Source organism: Lissotriton helveticus, chromosome 12, assembly GCF_964261635.1.
Source record: "Lissotriton helveticus chromosome 12, aLisHel1.1, whole genome shotgun sequence".
NCBI classification, from domain to species: Eukaryota; Metazoa; Chordata; class Amphibia; order Caudata; family Salamandridae; genus Lissotriton; species Lissotriton helveticus.
Genome location: NC_136073.1, coordinates 247,620,142 through 247,638,110, shown reverse-complemented (window position 1 = coordinate 247,638,110; position 17,969 = coordinate 247,620,142). Strand labels below are relative to the sequence as shown.

General features: G+C 45.5%; 1 protein-coding gene across 1 annotated transcript in view; it reads left to right on the top strand.

Moving 5' to 3' along the window:
• Positions 1 to 1,569: 1,569 nt before the first annotated feature.
• Positions 1,570 to 17,969, top strand: part of FANCA (FA complementation group A) — a 674,778-nt gene continuing 658,378 nt past the window's right edge. Inside the window, exon 1 of the mRNA XM_078671408.1 lies at positions 1,570 to 1,731. Coding sequence (XP_078527534.1) covers positions 1,671 to 1,731 — 61 coding nt within the window. The 5' untranslated portion in view covers positions 1,570 to 1,670. The remainder of the gene's footprint in view (positions 1,732 to 17,969) is intronic.

The window sequence follows — 17,969 nt, the reverse complement described above, 5'->3', positions numbered from 1 at the left end:
TGATTAACAGCAGGAGAACAGAAAACTTCGCCAACCCATTGTCGACGTAACATTGATAAATCTTGTGTAGAGAGATGTGTCTCCTGAAGAAAGGCAATTTGACATTGCAACCGGGCAAGGTGGGATAAAACACGCTGTTTCTTAATAGGGTTCCGAAGACCCTTAACATTCCAAGAAATGAATCGGAAACATTTCATGAGGAGAGAGTAAAAGAGAAATAGGGAAAGGAAACAAGACAAGTGAGAGGAGAAAATAGACAAAGGAATAATTGGAAGAAATGAGTAGCATACAAAGTAGGAAGGAAGACTAAATAGGTAAGAGAACAATCAAAATGGAAATAGGAAAACCAATGAAAACAAAGCAGGAGTAGCAGATAAACGTGCAAAACGAGGAAATATGTACGAAAGAGGAAAAGAGTGGAGAATTTATTGCCATAGTGCCAGAGTGAGAAGAGGGAAGAAGACAAGAAAAAACCTAAAAGAGAAGGAATAGTCCAGAATGAAGAGCAGTGGAAAAAAGAAAAGAAGAGAACAAGGGAAAGAGAGATAGAGAGAGGAGGGAAAGAAGAGAGGGAAAAAGAAAGGAGGAAAAGGTGGGAGAAACCTCCCGAGAAAAAAGATAGGAAAGAGAGGATGGCCAAAAGTCGGAGAACTTTAGCCATAGATTGGAGACATTTATTATGGTCCCCTTTAACAAATTACCTATCCAGATGTGCCATTTAGCTTCATATTCATTTGTCTGCTATATGATGTTTTTTTTTTTACATACTATTAATATAATTATATTATGTATTAGTTTATTATTGCTCTATTATTGATGTTTCTCCCCCCTTTCCTCCTTCCCCTCTCTCTCTTTTCCTTCTTCTTCTTTCTTTTCCCTCCCCAAAATTCAAAAAGTTATAAAAGCATCTTCCCTTGGTATATTCTTTACCTCTTTGAGGTTTTTATTTATACACGCAAGGCTTACTTTTGTTTCTTCTTATACTGTATTTTATCTTTTTGCAGTTGTACTGATGTTTTACATTGTCTTTATTTACTCAATAAAGCTTTTCAAACTTTAAAAAAAAAAAAGGATTGACGCACAACCAAAACTTTAGCCAGTAGAACGAGAGAACCGTGCTCGAGGAGGAGTGTAAAGCGTCTCGTGGCTTTCTGTTGTGGACACTTGTTGCTTTAGTTGTATAAACACTAAAAAGGGACAATAAATGTATCGTCTTTAGCGGTATCCTCAGCCAATAGCACATCAGCCGTGTCGGACTAGTATTCCAAAGCCTTGGTTATACAGAGCTGCCTTGCCACCCCCAGCATTGAATAATAGATTTTGTGAGAGACTCTTAGAAACGAATAGTTGTTTTCGGGAGTGGCATAATGCAATGGTGTTCAAACATAAAGCTAATAAAATATTGTATTGTGAATTTTAATTTGCTATCAAAATTTAGTAAAACATAAAAACGTGTTGGTTAATTTCGTTGTTTTCCAGTGTTCTTGCCAAATTCTTTTAGGAAAAGAACTCTAATCTCCAGTTGCAGAGTGACTCCGCTACCATTACGCATCTGATGGCTGTCTTTCTTCTGTGTCTATGCCCGCCACGGATGTTTATGGAATGTATTCGCTCCCACGTTTAGCGGGTACATCTGTGCTAATTTTCAGATAGCTTAACTCGAACAGGGCATGTCTGGGCTAATGGAACCTGCTGTGAGGGAGCAGCGGAAATCGCTGTCTGAGCTACTGGGTGGGTTTTTTTAATTCATGGAATCCAGTTATGTATGTATATTGAGAAAATGCTGTCTTTTCTGGGACAGAGAAGCGCCTGTTCTCTCCTTCGTTTGCTTCTTCCGCCCTCCTAACCCTGCCTGTGTTTTTCATTGTTTCAACACCCACCCCCGCCCCCGAAGCCGCTTAAGAGCTTCTGCTCTTGCCCCATACCGCTATGCTTTTGTATATTTTTTGATAAAAACCTGACGCTTCTTGTTGCTCTCCTAGCTGCCTGGCAGCTTTCACTTTACCCATCTGTCGTGCTGCTCCAGTCCATTTCTCTTTCACTGTCTCTTCCTCTGCTGCAGGGTCTTGCCCTTATCCTCTCCCTGACGGTTGCTCTTCAGTTCTGAGTACTGGCCCTTCTTATCTCTTCAGTTGCTACAGCCATTCCCTGGGCACACGTCCTAAAAGAAGTGGGGGGACTAACCTAGTTAGGCATTATGCAATGACATCACGGCGCACGACATCACAGCACGTGACATCACACATGGCATCCCAGGAATTGACATCATAGAAAGTAGCATCACATGCCCACGACTTTATAGGAAGTGGCATCACAAGTGACATCAGATATAAAGCCCTCACATATATGTTTAGCAGGTCTATCATGTGTAGGTTTGAGCGCATTGCGAGGATAATAGCACAGTGGGCGATGGAAGATGATATGTGACTTCTACACCTTGCAATCCCCCAGTTTTATGTAACACATAATGTATATTAATTTACAAACTTATATAATGTTCATGTAATATGCACGTGTTGATGTGAAGTGCTCTGACACCCTGCATTGGGATGAGTAGGGCTATACAAGAAAAATAGTGGTTCTTAAATTATTTCGACGCGTCCAGGTGTAGTAAGCTTTAGATAAATGCAATTTGCTGTGTGTAAATACTGGGAAAGTACACCACATCTGACATTCTTACAGTGCATGCATAGCTCCTAAACAGGGACTAAACAAAGTGAAAACAAAGTGTAAAGCTGCCTATAAGTATGTGTGACGTGCTAACCTTTGTTTCCCCTCTGCTTCATTTGCATCTAGGTGTGAGGCTCCTGACTGCTCCCAGCCAAGAGACTCACAAAAGTCGGCCTTTGGTATGGACCCAGCAGGAGTCTTAAATAAGAAAGCCCCACCTGCACGTTGTTGCTTGTTGCAGATGGAAAGCAGACAATGTTTAGGCGCTGCTGAAAGTGTCCCGGTGTTTGGAAATGACACCAGGACGAGTTCAGCACATTATTCAGTTGGGCCCAAATTCTTGGCAGGGTGGACGGCATTCACCCTGTGAAAATAGTGGGTGTACCCCCAACTCGTGCTCTAGCCCTTCCCTTTGTCTCTGGGTGACTCTCGCTGCTCAATTGCACTCCAGTGGGATTTTGTTGCACTATAGACTGGACATCTGCCTGTCCCGCCCCCATATCCCTTCTCCCCCTAGGTTAGCACATGACTCCATGTCATAAAGCATACCTTGATCTAGCATTGGGCTTTCCTTTTGGTAATCTCTATTTTCACAGTTAGTTCGTTTGAAATGAACCAAGACTGCAACTACCAGAATGCATCAGTTAACAAAAAGATCGGAGCTGAAAAATGATATCCAGTGAATGACCATCTATGTGAGTGAACCATATAGATGTGTTGGCGGTTGAGGGTCTCGAGGTTGGACAGTTAGCTTTAATTTGTTAAATCCTTCATGTCAAACCAGGTTTTCCAGCCCTCGCAGGATGTATAGATTGAGGTAGTGTAGTATAGTCATGGTTATTGCATCTGGTAAGGTGCCTTTAAATTTTAAGTTGTTGCAAGTTAGTCTGTGGAGCAGAAGTAAGGAGTAAGCACAATTAACAGGAAAGTATGCTTATTGATATTGAATAGATATTACATATTATCAGTATACCCAGTTAGATGATTTATACCTTCATTTGCATAGTTTCCCCCCACTACTTGGGCTGCCTGTTCTCCATATTTTTATATATACACAATGTGATACTCCGTTCTCAAACTAGTAGGTCTCCAACATGGCTTAGGTGAAATGGATTGCTAAGCAGCTAAACATTTTTAATGTTTTAAAGAGCACGATGTGGATTTCAGAGGAAGGAGGAAGTATATTCTATATAAATCGGTGTTTGGTCATGAAAAAATGAAATGTGTAAAAACCTTTCTCTTATTAATGTGGAGTGCGTTATTATGACTTGAAAACGAAGCATCGTGTTAATCACCAGGTTGGTAAGGGTTTGGCCCATCGGGCAGGGGAAGGTTTAAGTTCCTTTTATAAATCAAGTGATAGGCACTTGAAGCATTGAATTCACATCTTCAAGGTAAACATTCTTGACACACTGCTCTATGTAGTAGACCAAATACTTAGTGGAGCATGTGTGTACACGCAAAGGGGGAAATATTGCACATGTTTTGTTCCTTGGGCCCCTCAGTCACTATCCAAGTATTGGAACTAGAATTTGGACTGATGGGCACATATGCTAAAACATTGGATGCTGCGACTCACTATGGCTACCCCCTGATCAATTATACAAAGGCTTCGTTGAGGGAGATGACAAAAAACACTTTAACAACGCAACTCTTTTTTTTGTATATTACTTACGCAAACTCACCTGCATCCAACTGCCGGTGAGGAGAACCCTAGGAGAGCTGCAATGCAACAAGGAAAAACGTAAATCGAACCCCAACATAGTAACGTAAAAGACCCCTCCAATCCCATTTTAAATTCTACTGTTTTTTTTAACTCCATCCAAGTTATGCACCGTTCACAGGTGCATCCAATCCTATGTGCGAACACAGTCTCTTAGATGTGAGGTGAGTCATTCGATGCTCACAAGGGTCCCGGAGTGTTCCTCCCGGTTTATCAACAACATTTTCAAATGTCTCAAGCGCAGGTAGTGCACACTGGTGACCTCCTTACTTACTGTGTTCTTTGCTTTTGTGTGGGTTTTGTGGAAAACATTGGCCAATTTCTCCCCTGAGAGAGTGCAGCCCAACTTCCCCATCTAATTTGTCTGAGGGTATCCCAGTAGAGGGGCTTCCCCTGAGAAAGTTATACATGTCAGATAGAAGGTGCCTGTTGTTCTTTTTGGTTACCAAAGGAGGTAAGGCGTATACTAGCATGGGATTTAATTGAAGCCTTATATACCAGTACCTCAAACATTTTTAAGGGACCCCATAGTTTGCCTTGATTTGTTTGAACGATTGTATTGGCGCCATGTCATACAAGTCCTAATTCTTTTACAGTTAGCTTTCTGCCATTTAATATAGGTCTCTTCAGACACCACATGCATAAAATCTAGGTTGCCTATAATCGGGGTTAGTGGTGATGGGGATGAAGTGAGACCCTTCTTGTCAGTCACTCTGGCCCAGGCTTGTATCGTGGATCTAGGGACTGGGGAGGATTAAATCCGCACAGCTAGTTTTTTTGCACAGCCATGGTACTTTCCATATGTGGGTTCCAGCGATCTACTGGTCTTTAAATAACCAGTGCTTCTCAGATTCACTTCTGTTCCATTCCACAATATATTTAAGCTGGGCTGTAAGGTAATAGTTAGGATTTGAGAATCCCAGGCCTCATATTTCTTAGGGCATGTAGGTGAGTTTCCTCACTATGCAAAGCTTCTTGCTGTCCCATATAGAACTTTTCATTTGTTTCTAAACCTTATCTAGGATTTTCAGGGGGAGAAGGTTACAGTCGGAGAGTCTAGAACTCATTAAGAATCTTGGGCAACAGGTCATCTTGATTGCTACAATTCAGCTTAGTAGAGAGAGGCCTGACATATGGCACTGCTGCAAGCCCCTTCAACTCTCGTTAAGCAGGTTAGTATAACTAAGGGCCGATTTTAACTATTCTATTGAACTTAGTGCTTCACCCAGAATAGTGGGAAACATTGTTGTCGTGTGTCCCGCGTTCTTTTCAGGGCAGAGACATTCAATATCTGCAATTTCTGGGTATTCATTTTAAAACCGGACACTCCCCCAAATAGGCCAAGCTCCTTCTGCAAGGCTGTGATCGACCTTAGCGGCTCAGGCAGCATAATTATGATTTAGTTGGCTTATAGCACCATTTATCTTCATGCCTGCCTATTGACAACACCCTAATCTTGCAATTAGACCTGTTTTTCCTAGCAAAGTGTTACAGATAAAGCTTGTATGAGAGGGGAGGCAAGGGGCACCTCTGTCTTGTGCCCCTGTGTACTGCGAATGGCTCAGGAGCACGTTATTGAGCCTAAGCCTGGGCGACTAGTTCCAGGTTGCCTAGGGTCATTTGTAAGAAGGGCCAGTGTACACGATTGAACACCTTCTCGGCATCAATAGGTGGACCAGTGTCCTTGTGCAGGAGATTGTATCTAGGATATGTAGGATTTTTTTGTGTCACTACATCTTATCTCTGGGGTGATCCCAGGCTGATCTGGGTCTATTAGCCCGTGCATGAAGTGACTGATTTGTTACAACAGTATTCCTGTGAAGTTGAAGGAGAGGAGATTTGAAATTTATGTGAGAGCAATGGGGGAGTTTCCCGTAAAATCCCCAGTTCAGTAGAACAATAAGAACTCCACCTCACAACTATAACCTCGAATGATAACTATGACTCACCCATATGTAGTTGGGGGTGTCAGGCGCTCTCCCATCTTTAGTATCCCATGAAAGTAACTGACTCATGCCATCACCAAGATGATTTCTGAACAGGCCTCCTTGTTCCCCCAATGTCAAGGCCTCCTCTGCTTACAGTTTTCAAGGGATGGAGTGTCACGCAGGGATTTTTACAAATGGTCAGTGCACATGTCTATGTTGTAATCAGGATAAAATCTACGTTTTTGATACTATAAGTTATTTAAGCAAAACAAACAAATGACAATGATTCATGTAACCCGTAAAACATGCAAAGGTTTCTTGTGTTCTCTGTATTTAATTCAGAGCGGTTGCCCTGCCAACACTTGTTTCTTCTGGGTAGTAACCCAAGACTTCTTCAGGGCTTGTAGGCAATAATGCTGGGTGGTGATCGATCTCTCCGCCGGTTGTTATTCTGTCCCCGCTGGCCTGGGAAATAGTCCTTCTTAAGATAAGTGTACTTGTCCAGAGATAAGTGGATCTGTTGACCAGACCGAAGAGGTGTTCCTCCTAGTCGGCGCCATACGTCATACGGCATGTGGGTAGATACTCCTGGAACTGGAGTCAGGCTACCATAAAGGTGCGTGGTCCTGTGTAAAGCGCTTTGAAGCTGCGTGTGCGCTGCGCGTTCTGGCAACCTGCGGCGATAACCAGACCACGCACACCCCAGACCCCTGGGTAGAGAGCCCTCCTCTCTGTAGGTCTGGAAAAAAGCCCATTCTTGGCATGGTCCCCGACGCCTTTGTTAGCTACACCCAGCCTTTTGCTGCTATCAGCAACTGGCTCCCACCGGTTCCGACACCCATTTTAGGCATGAGAACCGGTGGGAAAACCTAGCTAGGAAAGGAGGTGTGCCCACCTGTGCCAACCCCACCCCTCAGGTGGGGCAGGCGAGGTGAAGCCCACATCTCAGTCCTCGCCATCTTGTAGATGGGGGAGGCTCCTCCAATCAGGAAGAGGCGTATGCCCGCCTCCCATGGAGGGTGGAATGCTATGGGGTGTAGACACCCCAGGAAAGGGTCCCAACCTGCACACCCCTAAATCTAGTATTTAGAGGCACCCCTGATTCTTCTCTCTTCAGATTCAACGTGACAAGGAGGACCAAAGAGCTGTGCTGCAGAAGACTATGACAACAACAACTGCTTTGGTCCTAGCCCTACCGGCCTGTCTCCTGCTGTGAACCTCTGAAAGATTAACCTGGCGTGTACTGCAGCCAGGAGCCTCCTCGATGTCTGCAGCCTTTTCCTGAAGGGTCCCCACCAACAGCAACTGTAACCGGTGAGAAGAATCTGACATGAAAGGACACGCCTGCAACCGCAGCTCCTGAGTCCTGATGTGTCCAGAAACTCATCATCTTTATCCTCCAGGCGTTGGTTCCCTTCATGCAGTCTTCTGGCTCCAGCCTGCAGCCCTTTTCCGCGACCAAAGTCCTCCATTGTAAAGCACAGGGCTCCTTACACCTACTGAGCACCCTGCACCTGGCCATCCTGCGCCGCTGGTGATGTGGACTTGGTGCCAACCTCGGACCCCCTTTGCCCTTACCTTAACCCTTGGAGCTTGGCTCCCGATACCGAGTGCCCTGCCCGTGAGCAGCCACCAACCGAGGTGGCCCCAGCCACATTTGCTAACTTTGGCACCCTGCACCTTGCCGCCCTAGTGCTACTGGTGATGCCCCTAGCCTGAACCTTGGGGAACCATGGTTCTACCATCCAAAACTCCAACTCCCAAACCGTTTACTTACCTGCAAAGTTAACACTTCGTTTTTCTCCATGGGACTGAACGATAGGTTTTCTCTGAAAATTCTTTTGTGTTGAACTGTCTTGTACTGCAACAAAAAGCAACTTAGAAATTTCACCAGAGTTAACCTGTTTACCAATGTCCTGTGTTGCTTAAACCGTGTTAGGAGTGTGTTTCATGCCAAACTAGAAAAGTAATCTAAAAGTACTTTAAATGTAATCTCAAGTGTTTTTGAACAACTTACCAGTCGTTTTCTCAACTGCAAAAGTAATCTAAATGTTCTTTCCAAACCAGTATTCACTGTCTTTTGGATAATAACATTGTATGAAGTGTTTACCCTACCTGCTACTGAGTCTATCTTGGTTCTAGAAATAAAACAACAAAATAATAACTTTTTATACAAAAAATTGGTCTGGATTCAGAACTTGAGTGTGTGACATAATTTCGTGTTACCTCAATTCTGAAGAAGGAGGGACAAGGAGCTGATTGGAAATAGGTCCTAGTACAGACGCTCCTGAAGGTAATGTAGAATACTGAAAATGGTACTAGTTCCTAACAGAAAGTGAGAGGACGGCAGCCTATTATGGTTGCAAGTCAGGATGGGTGTCTCAGAAGACAAGGAATGAGTGTGTAAGTGTGGGGAGTGGTACTCCTGTGTGTGTTGTGCCCTCACACACCCTTTCAAGTGTAAAGCATCATCATTGGGCACTGCTCCTCGTGGGGGTGGCGCTGCAGTCCCTCACGGGCCCTACAGGAGGGCACTCTGAGATCTTTTAGGAGTTGCCGCAGTTCTGCGTGTGTGTGTGGGCCAAGTGGTGAGTGTGGGTGAAGATAAAATACCCCGTTGGTACCCCAACATGTTTATTAGAGGGTCCTCAGGGTTAAGCTAAAATCTGAACGGGGATGGAGAAGCACTTTATGCTAATTGAGAGGGGAAAAACAGATAGATTCCCACTTCTCTCACCCCGTGTGAAAGGGTCATTGTGGTGTCAAATATGAGTGAGTTAACACCATTTGACATAATTTCTTGCCTGGGTATGCACAACAAATGCTTAACACTCCCCTCTGATAAGCCCGAGTGCTCAACAACACTACTAAAAAAGAGAGTAAGGTATTATCTACTTTAGCTTCTGCTAGACCTCTGGGGATCTACTGGACTCTGTGCACACTATACCTTACTTTGGTATAGTATGTACAAGGCCAGCTTCCTACATTGGTGGATCAGCAGTGGGGTCTACAACTTTGCATTTATTGGACTACTTAGTCAACACCTAACTCATTTTTTGAATTTACATTTGTTCCGAATTTTAAAAAAGTCTTCCTAGGGATTTGTTTAAGTCCGTGTTAGTACTTCAAAAGTCTTAAACTGACTACAGTAGGGGTAAACGTATTCTATACGTTTTTGACCTCTGGTAAAAAGATCCCCACTATTAGTAAAATTACTGATGCACAGATTGTGGTTGAGCAGCTCAACCTCATCCCCTACCTCCATTTAGAGACGAGAGAGTTAAGGTCTCTGTGCAAGGTTAAAAATATTCATCCTTCCATGGCCAAGCTCATGGAGCTTTTAGCAGATTATGCTAAGGACCACCCTTCTGAGAGGGAAGATCCCCCCTCAGAAATAGATGAAACCAGTGATGGGGAGTATCTCATCTAACCCCCACCACTAAATAGGGAGAACATGCCCCTGACTCCAAGGATAGTGCTCACAGCACCTAGAACCCACACAGGTGGGCCAGGTGTTGGTGAGAGCAGTGAGGACAGCCTCAGTGAAGAGGACAACCTTCTAGTAAGGTTGACCTAGAAATGAAGCTTAGGGGTCGATTCCAAATCGGGAAAAACCGCTCCGAATAGCCGTTCGGAGCGTTTTTCCCATACGAATCGTACCCTGCAACGTCCTCCGTAAGTACGACGAAGTACGATTCGTACCAGGAGCCGTGCTCCGTACGAGTCGTACAAGACACCGTACGACTCTAATCTCCGTACGATTCTCCCTCGGAACCCGTTGTACGCGACATCTGTACGGTTCGCGGCTGGTTTTTACGACCCAGCAAGTACGATACGTGTCGGGTATGCACCGTACGACCCTTCTCCTACGGGAGCTGAAAACAGCCGTAAAAGCAGAGTTTGCGCCGAAACAGGTACGGAACGGCCCCCCCGGGTACGGTGCGTACCCCCCATGATCGCAGGGGTACGCACCGTACCCCTGCGATCATGGGGTGTACGAGCCGTACCCCCATTGTACGATGGGTGTACGAGCCATACCCCATGTACGATGAGTGTACGAGCCGTACCCCCATTGTACGATGGGGGTACGGCTCGTACACCCATCGTACATCGGGTACGGCTCGTACACCGATCGTACAATGGGGGTACGGCTCGTACACCGATCGTACAATGGGGGTACGGCTCGTACACCGATCGTACAATGGGGGTACGGCTCGTACACCCCATGATCGCAGGGGTACGGTGCGTACCCCTGCGATCATGGGGGGTACGGACCGTACGGTGTGTATGTGTTTGTGTGCTTTTCCATACGACTCCCCCTTACCTGACGTGGACCGTACGAATCGCGTCCTCATACCCCGGTCCGGATCGTACTCGTCGGGTCGTACGGCATGTGTACGAGTCGTACGGTATGTGTACGAGTCGTACGGTATGTGTACGAGTCGTACGGTTCACGGTTTCAGCCTTGCAATACATACGGATCGCGACGATTCAGACGGATTCATGGAATACGGATCGTACTTCGCGACTCGGACGGACGGGTACGATTCGTACGAAGAGGGCTCCGGATACAAATCGTACGGACGTTTTTTTTCCCGAATCGGAATCGACCCCTTAGAGTCCAGACTCCTGGCTCTAGAAAAAGAAAGATGAGAGATGGGCATACCCCACATCAATGGTGGGAGCAATTTCAAACCTAGGGAGAAAGAAAGTTCTTATGATCCTAAAATCTCCAGAGGGATTATCCCCAATTATGAGCAAGGTGATGACATCACGAAATTGTTCACAGCCTTTGAGAGGGCTTGTGTTATGAGGCAACTGAAGAAGTCACACTGGGGGGCTTTACTTTGAGAACTGTTCTCTGGTAACTGCAGAGACAGACTAATGACCCACACTGGGCCAGATGGCGAGTCCTATGACCTCATGAATGGCACCCTGATTGAGGGCTTTGAACTCACAACTGAGGAGTATATGATTTGTATTAGGGGTGCTCACAAAACCCCAAGCCAATTCTGGGTTGATTTCATGGACTACTCAGTAAAAACACTAGATGGTTGGTTGACTTGAAGTGATGTGCATGACTATGTTTGGCTTTACAATCTCTTGATGAAAGGACATGTCGTAAGTAATTGCACTAATGAAACGTTGCACCAGTATCTGGTAGACCTAGGTTGAATTCCTCCCCAAGAACTGGGAAAGAAGGCAGACTACTGAGTCAAAACAAGGTTGATCAAACTTCCACTGGGGGTGACCAAAAGAAAGGGGTTACAAAACCTCCCCAGTGGAAAGGGGGTAAACCCCCCCCCCCCCAGGATAAAACCAAGCGTCTTCTAAAGACCCCCAAAAACCTGTTCATGAGGCTGGGTCCCAGAAGTCTTCTCAATCCACTGGTGGTTATGAGGGAAAAAATGTGATCCCTTAAAGGACTGGTGTCGTAACTGAAGTAAGGTTGGACACTCTACTGGAGATACTGCCTGTTCCAATAAAAATGCCCCCCTCCCCCAGTTAGTACTGGTATGGCACATTTCCAGATGGGATCAACAGTGTGCCATATCAAATCAGGGTTCACACTGAGGCTGTTCTTTTATCTGAAGGAGATGGAGCCACTTTGGCGGTCTAGCCCCCTAACTTGAAAAAGTACTTGCAATACCCTTTAGTGAATGGGACTAGGATTGAAGCCCTGAGAGATACAGGTGCCAGTGTCACTATTGTGATAGATACACTGGTTCCCCAGAGCTATTTCCAACTGGAAAATCCAAAAAACAGTTGCCTGTCAGCTTGGACATGACCTGTAAACCGGTGTCGCTTCGTGGAGGAGTCAGCCATGGCCTGCCACGCTGCCGTGTCCTGTTGTGGCTCTTCGCTGTCTTCTGCGGGGGGAGCTTTGCTGCGCTACTGCTGGGGGCTGGAAGGAAGGAGAAGGCTAAAACACCGGCCTGCCCCACACTCACCTGCCTGCCAGGAGGGACTCAGAGACCACAAGTCCCAGCAAACCCAGCGCTCGCCACAGCGCCGGCAACACCTGAGGACAGTTAGCCCCATCGTGATCAGTACTTAACCTCTCGCAGCACCCGCTGGCGCGGGTGCCGCTTCGTGGAGGAGTCTGCCGTGGCCTGCCACCGCTGCCGTGTCCTGTTGGGGCTCTTCGCTGTCTTCTGCGGGGGGAGCTTTGCTGCGCTCCTGCTGGGGGCTGGAAGGAAGGAGAAGGCTAAAACACGGCCTGCCCCGCGCTCACCTGCCTGCCGGGAGGGACTCGGAGACTACAAGTCCCAGGAAACACAGCGCTCGCCACAGCGCCGGCAACACCTGAGGACAGTTAGCCCCTCCTCCCCTCAGTATATCTTAGCCCTGCTTCCTCCGCGGCGTGGAACGCGCGCGGGCGGGCGCTGCCCGTCCGAGACTGTTGAGGCTGGGCTGGGCCAGAGCTCTTGGTTAATATTTTTCAGACCTTGTTATTAGGACCGAGCCCCAGTGGTAAAGAAAAGGACCTTTAAGATCACTCTGTGGGTAAGGCCTATCTGAACACTCCTCTTTTGGACTGGCTTGGCTATTTGTCCTTGTGCTGCACCTTTATTTCATTATCTTATCCAATCATAATAGTTCTGTGTGTATGGTCATTTCATATGCTTTATTATTATCTGTCTTTTAACTGGTTAATTTTAAAACCTCATAATGTCACGGCGTAAGGGAAGTAAAACCCCAGTTGAGCATGCCAGTTCTACTCTCGATAATTATCTTGTAAAAGCTGTGAGTGTCATCAATGACCAAATAATTAGAGCTGAGCAGCGACTCTCGCTCGATTTAAGTAACTCATCAGCATTGCCCCAGCCGCGTTAGTAGCTGCCGAAGAAAATAGGGAGAATATTAGTATTAATACTACTCCGCATATTAGCTTAGTTGAGCCATCTACTGTACCGGTTGTTACACCTAATTTATCAACACCCGGATCTCCTGCTCCCAGAACTAGAAGGGGATGTAGGAAAGCTCAATCCAAACGAGGTGCAATTAATTCGGACAAGGGAGGCAAAAAGTTAACTGGGAATGCACCAACCGTAGATGACCATTTGGGCAATACTAATGCAGTAATATTAAATAATGCACAGATTGAGCAACTGATGAATATCTTTGTTGCCAAAATTGAAGGATCTAATAAACCCCCATCAGATAGACTGGATAGTTTAAACAGTGAGGTCAAGCGGATTGGGGGTGAGATTGCACTTCAAAATGAATTATTAAAAACCCATATGAATGCCCTGGCTAATTGCCGGGTTAGGACGGCCACCGGGGAAGTGGCTAAACCCGAAGCACAAAATAGTAATGGGAGGGCTCATACATTTACAGGAGAGCTGAATAGGCAATCCCCTAATGCTGAAAAGAGCAAGACAGTTCCAGACCTTAGGGGGGAAACAGCAACGAACATTACCAAGCGTAGTAAGTCTATAAATTTACCCCCTGACTGTGTCCCGTATGTGGCAGTCTTAACCAACGTTCCACGCTGAATGAAACTCTGTCCCCTAATAAGCTGGAGACCCATGAATCCCTTAAAAATAAAACTTTCATGGCTAAATCGTGAATGTGGGTTCCCGGTGGCATTATCCAATCAGATCCTTACCACGAGAAGGGTCAATTGGATTGAAAAATCGACCAAAAACACCAAGGGGGACTGTGTTATCATACATTTTAAAAATCCTCATTTTGCTACCACATCCCTGATTAGAGCAACATCATTACCATATAATGACCAGGGAATTATTTTACGCCCCCTTGGTTATTTTTATAGCCACCTAATGCACCAAATTAATGGTGAACCCAACATAGACCCACCACCCCCCCACCCCATTGATATATCTAGAAAATATGAGGTCCCTATCTTTAACCGGTTTCAACCTTCGAGCACCTTGGACGTTAACGATTGACATAATCGGGACCATACTGCTACGGTGGAGGTGGTCAGCCCCAGAAATGTTGAAAAGGAGAGGGATAATCCAGGAGAGTCAGGGACCATGCATGGGATTAAACTTAGTAATGATGTCCAAGATGAGGTTGGCCCTATTAATACGCGAAGAGAGGGGGGTGATGGCATTGGGGGCCCAGGTCTAGGTCCGACCACCATCCCGCCGAACAAAGGGAAACATCTCCCGCACAGGTCCATCGTTAGCTGGAACATCGCCGGATTAGCCTCAAAAGGGGACAAATTGGGATGGACAGATTTTATTAAGTCGCATATTATTTGTTTCCAGGAAACCTGGTGCCAGGATATGGTTAGTTATGATGGTCACGTCTCCTTTAATCTACCAGCGCAGGCCTCGGTCTCTGGTAGAGCTAAGGGAGGCCTTTTGATACTGGTATCTGTCAACCTCCCCATCACTGTGAAAAGGTATCTGAAGGTCGGGGTTCACTCTCAGATCCTGTGGCTGCATCAGAAACAAGCCCGTAATGTTCTTTTAATCAATTATTATAATAATGTTTTTGATAAAACGCGGCACCAAGTTGTGAAGGACTTGGAGGTCGCTGTAGGCAAACTGATTGCAGGGGAAAACGTTATTTTTGATTTTATCTGGGTGGGAGATTTCAATATTCCTATCTGTTCCATGTCTACCTTGGGGGTATGTGGGGTCAAAAATAATTTAGAGGAAGATGACTTGCACTTCCCACTCAACTTATATGGTGAGTCACTAAATAAAAAAATGGCGGATTATGATTTAGAAATCCTGGCTTAGGCCAAGGACAAACTTGGTGATATTATTCCTACATATACGGGCCGGAATGCTAATACCATGATCGACCATGTATGTGTATCATCTAATAATACTTCATTGTGTAATGTCCCAAAGATTGATGAAACCATGTTAAGTGACTACAACTGTATTATTTTAGAAGCTATTATCTAGGAATGCAGGCCCTTATCCATTTCACGCACTGTAATGCATATTGAACCCCACAGACCCAATAGTGTGAGAGTAAGATGGAAAGGAGAAAAATCTGAGGTGGTATTAAAATCCATTGTCATAGGGTACATTGGAGAGATTAATGCCATTCTTAATACTGATCATGACCCAGTAGATATTTTAAGGGATTTTACGATTATTAATAAGGTCATCGACACTATGTTCACTAAAACCGGCTCGGGGAAACCTGTCCATAATAAGGGGTGGTTTGTTCACGCATGTACTGCAATGCTCACCGAATTAAAACAGGCCTTGGCAGCCAGGCCGAGAGATAAGAAAGCGGTATCCAAACTTAGACGTGATTATAAGGTAGCCCTTAAGCACAGAAAGATAGAACTTCAGCAAGAGCCCTGGGAAAAGTTGACACACACTTCGGAAACTTCTAATTGTGCGCTATTCTGGGCAACAGTTAATTCCCCCTTTCTTAAAGAAGACATGGTCCCAGAACTCACGTCTAATGTCACCAGGGAGGCATGGGTAGCTCACTTTTCCACCATATTTAAGTCTGATAAACCGCAATGTGCTAATCATAGTTCCTGGCCCATAGTGCCGCTGGATTTCACTATTGCTGAGGTCGAACAAGGCATTAGTGCCAGCAAAGGGGGGGAAGGCCCAGGAGCCGGACGGGGCCCCATCGATGTCTATAAAACCGTTCCGACGATGTGGGGCCCGTGTTAACCAATGTATTTAATGCTGCGGTATGCAATGGAGTTCCACCGACCTGGGGGAATCTATTATAATCCCTATCTATAAGAAAGGGGATGGGGGATGCTAAAAATCATCGTCCCATCTCCCTACTTGATTCATCTGTAAAAATTATGAGCAGGGTATTACTGGTAAGGCTGGAAGAATGGGCAGAAGTGAACGGTATCGTGGCCAGCACCCAGTATGGCTTCGGAAAGGGCGTGGAACTCTGGACCAGTGCTTACATTTAAAACTGCTTATTGGGAAGTATACCCAGGCCAAAAAGGGCTCTCTCTACCTCTGCTTTGCAGATTTGAGCAGTGCCTTCAACTTGGTGGATCACTCTATTCTTTGGGCGAAGTTGCTAGAAATGGGGGCCCCAGAAGGTATTATTTTCTTCTTAGCACGATTATATGATAACCTTCAAACTAGTGTTCGTTATGGCATAAATGGGGAGTGCACTCCTAAATTTAAGGTTAGGAGTGGGATAAGACAAGGTTGTGTACTTGCTCCCCTGCTTTTTATACTTTTTATCAATGAGGTAGATGCGGTTTTAAAAACAGTCAGCGCCGATGCCCCAAAGGTAAATGGCCTTGACGTACCGGTATTGTTATATGCGGACGATGCCGTGTTACTGTCAAGGACCCCCATCACCCTCCAGCGCTTAATAGATAGGTTCTCCATTTTTATTAAAGATAGGAAACTACTTATAAATAAAACCAAAACTTACACCATGATCTGTGGGGCAGGCCGCAGGAGATCCCATTCCTTTTTCATTGATGGGCACAGAGTGCTCCAAGTTGACAAATTTTGTTACCTAGGAATTACATTTGCCAAAGACTGCACCTGGGTACATGAAATTACCAATGTGCGGGCCAAAATGGCAAAAAGTGCCTATGGGGTTTTTAGATTTGCAGCCAAGATAGGGGATAGACGCATTAGGGATATGTTACAGATTTATCAATCACGATGTGTGTCTATTGCCTTATATGGGGCTGGGGCTTGGGGACACAGTTCTAATGGTTGCCTACAAATAGAGGAAAACATTTTTCTCAAAAAACTTTTGTGTCTACCAAAATCCCCCCCAAATGATTTAACCCACAGAGAACTAGGGATCAATTACCTGTCAGACCTGATATCTTTGAGGCCGTTGATGCTATGGCGTTCGATCTGGCAAAAAGATGAGACAGCCTTGAATAGAGCTGCCTCTCTGTTGATACCCACCATAAGATCCCTTGGTTAAAATATATAACACGCAGTTTCCAGGAAATTTTTGATATAAATGTTGTAGCCGACCCCTATGCTGCTGTAGCATTTTCAAAACAGGAAATGAAGAGTACGTTTATGAATTACAGGGCAGAGAGACGGGCGAGTAGCACTGGTCAATTATCTACCTGCTTGTTTTATAACAAATTTGGGGAAAATGAGGGGTTTCAACTACATTTAAGTCATGTGACCAGACCCTCGCATAGATTTGTTCTTACCAGGTTGAGGCTTGGGCTCGTACATCATCTGGTGGCCTTTCCGTGTCTTAAAAAACACCCAGCTGGTCCCTGCCCGTGTGACGGCCAATCGGTAAAATGCACCCTGCACTTTCTTCTGATATGCAATCTTTATAGGAATTTACGCATTGCTTATTTAAAACCGATCTTTGTAAAATATGGAGTCCGCACTGTTAATGATTCTATGAAATTGCTTTTTAACATGCTGTTACGAGGGGGACCCGGAAGACCTGATACAACGAGACTTGAATGTGCACGAAACCATGTTGCTTTCACCCTTTGTCACACAGCACCCGGAACACTGGAAGGAAGACGATCACCGACCTGAGACTGACCTCCGAGAAGACCACTGTTTCTTTAACTGGGCGGAACTAGAAGCGAGCTCCGCCCACGAGTCCGACGTAAATCCCAGCCTTGAACACACACAGGTGTGTTCATCACCCGGAGGAGTAGGCGGTTTGAGAGACGTGGAGAAGAGCGACGAAGTGGAGAGAAGTACGGGAGCTGAGGAGAA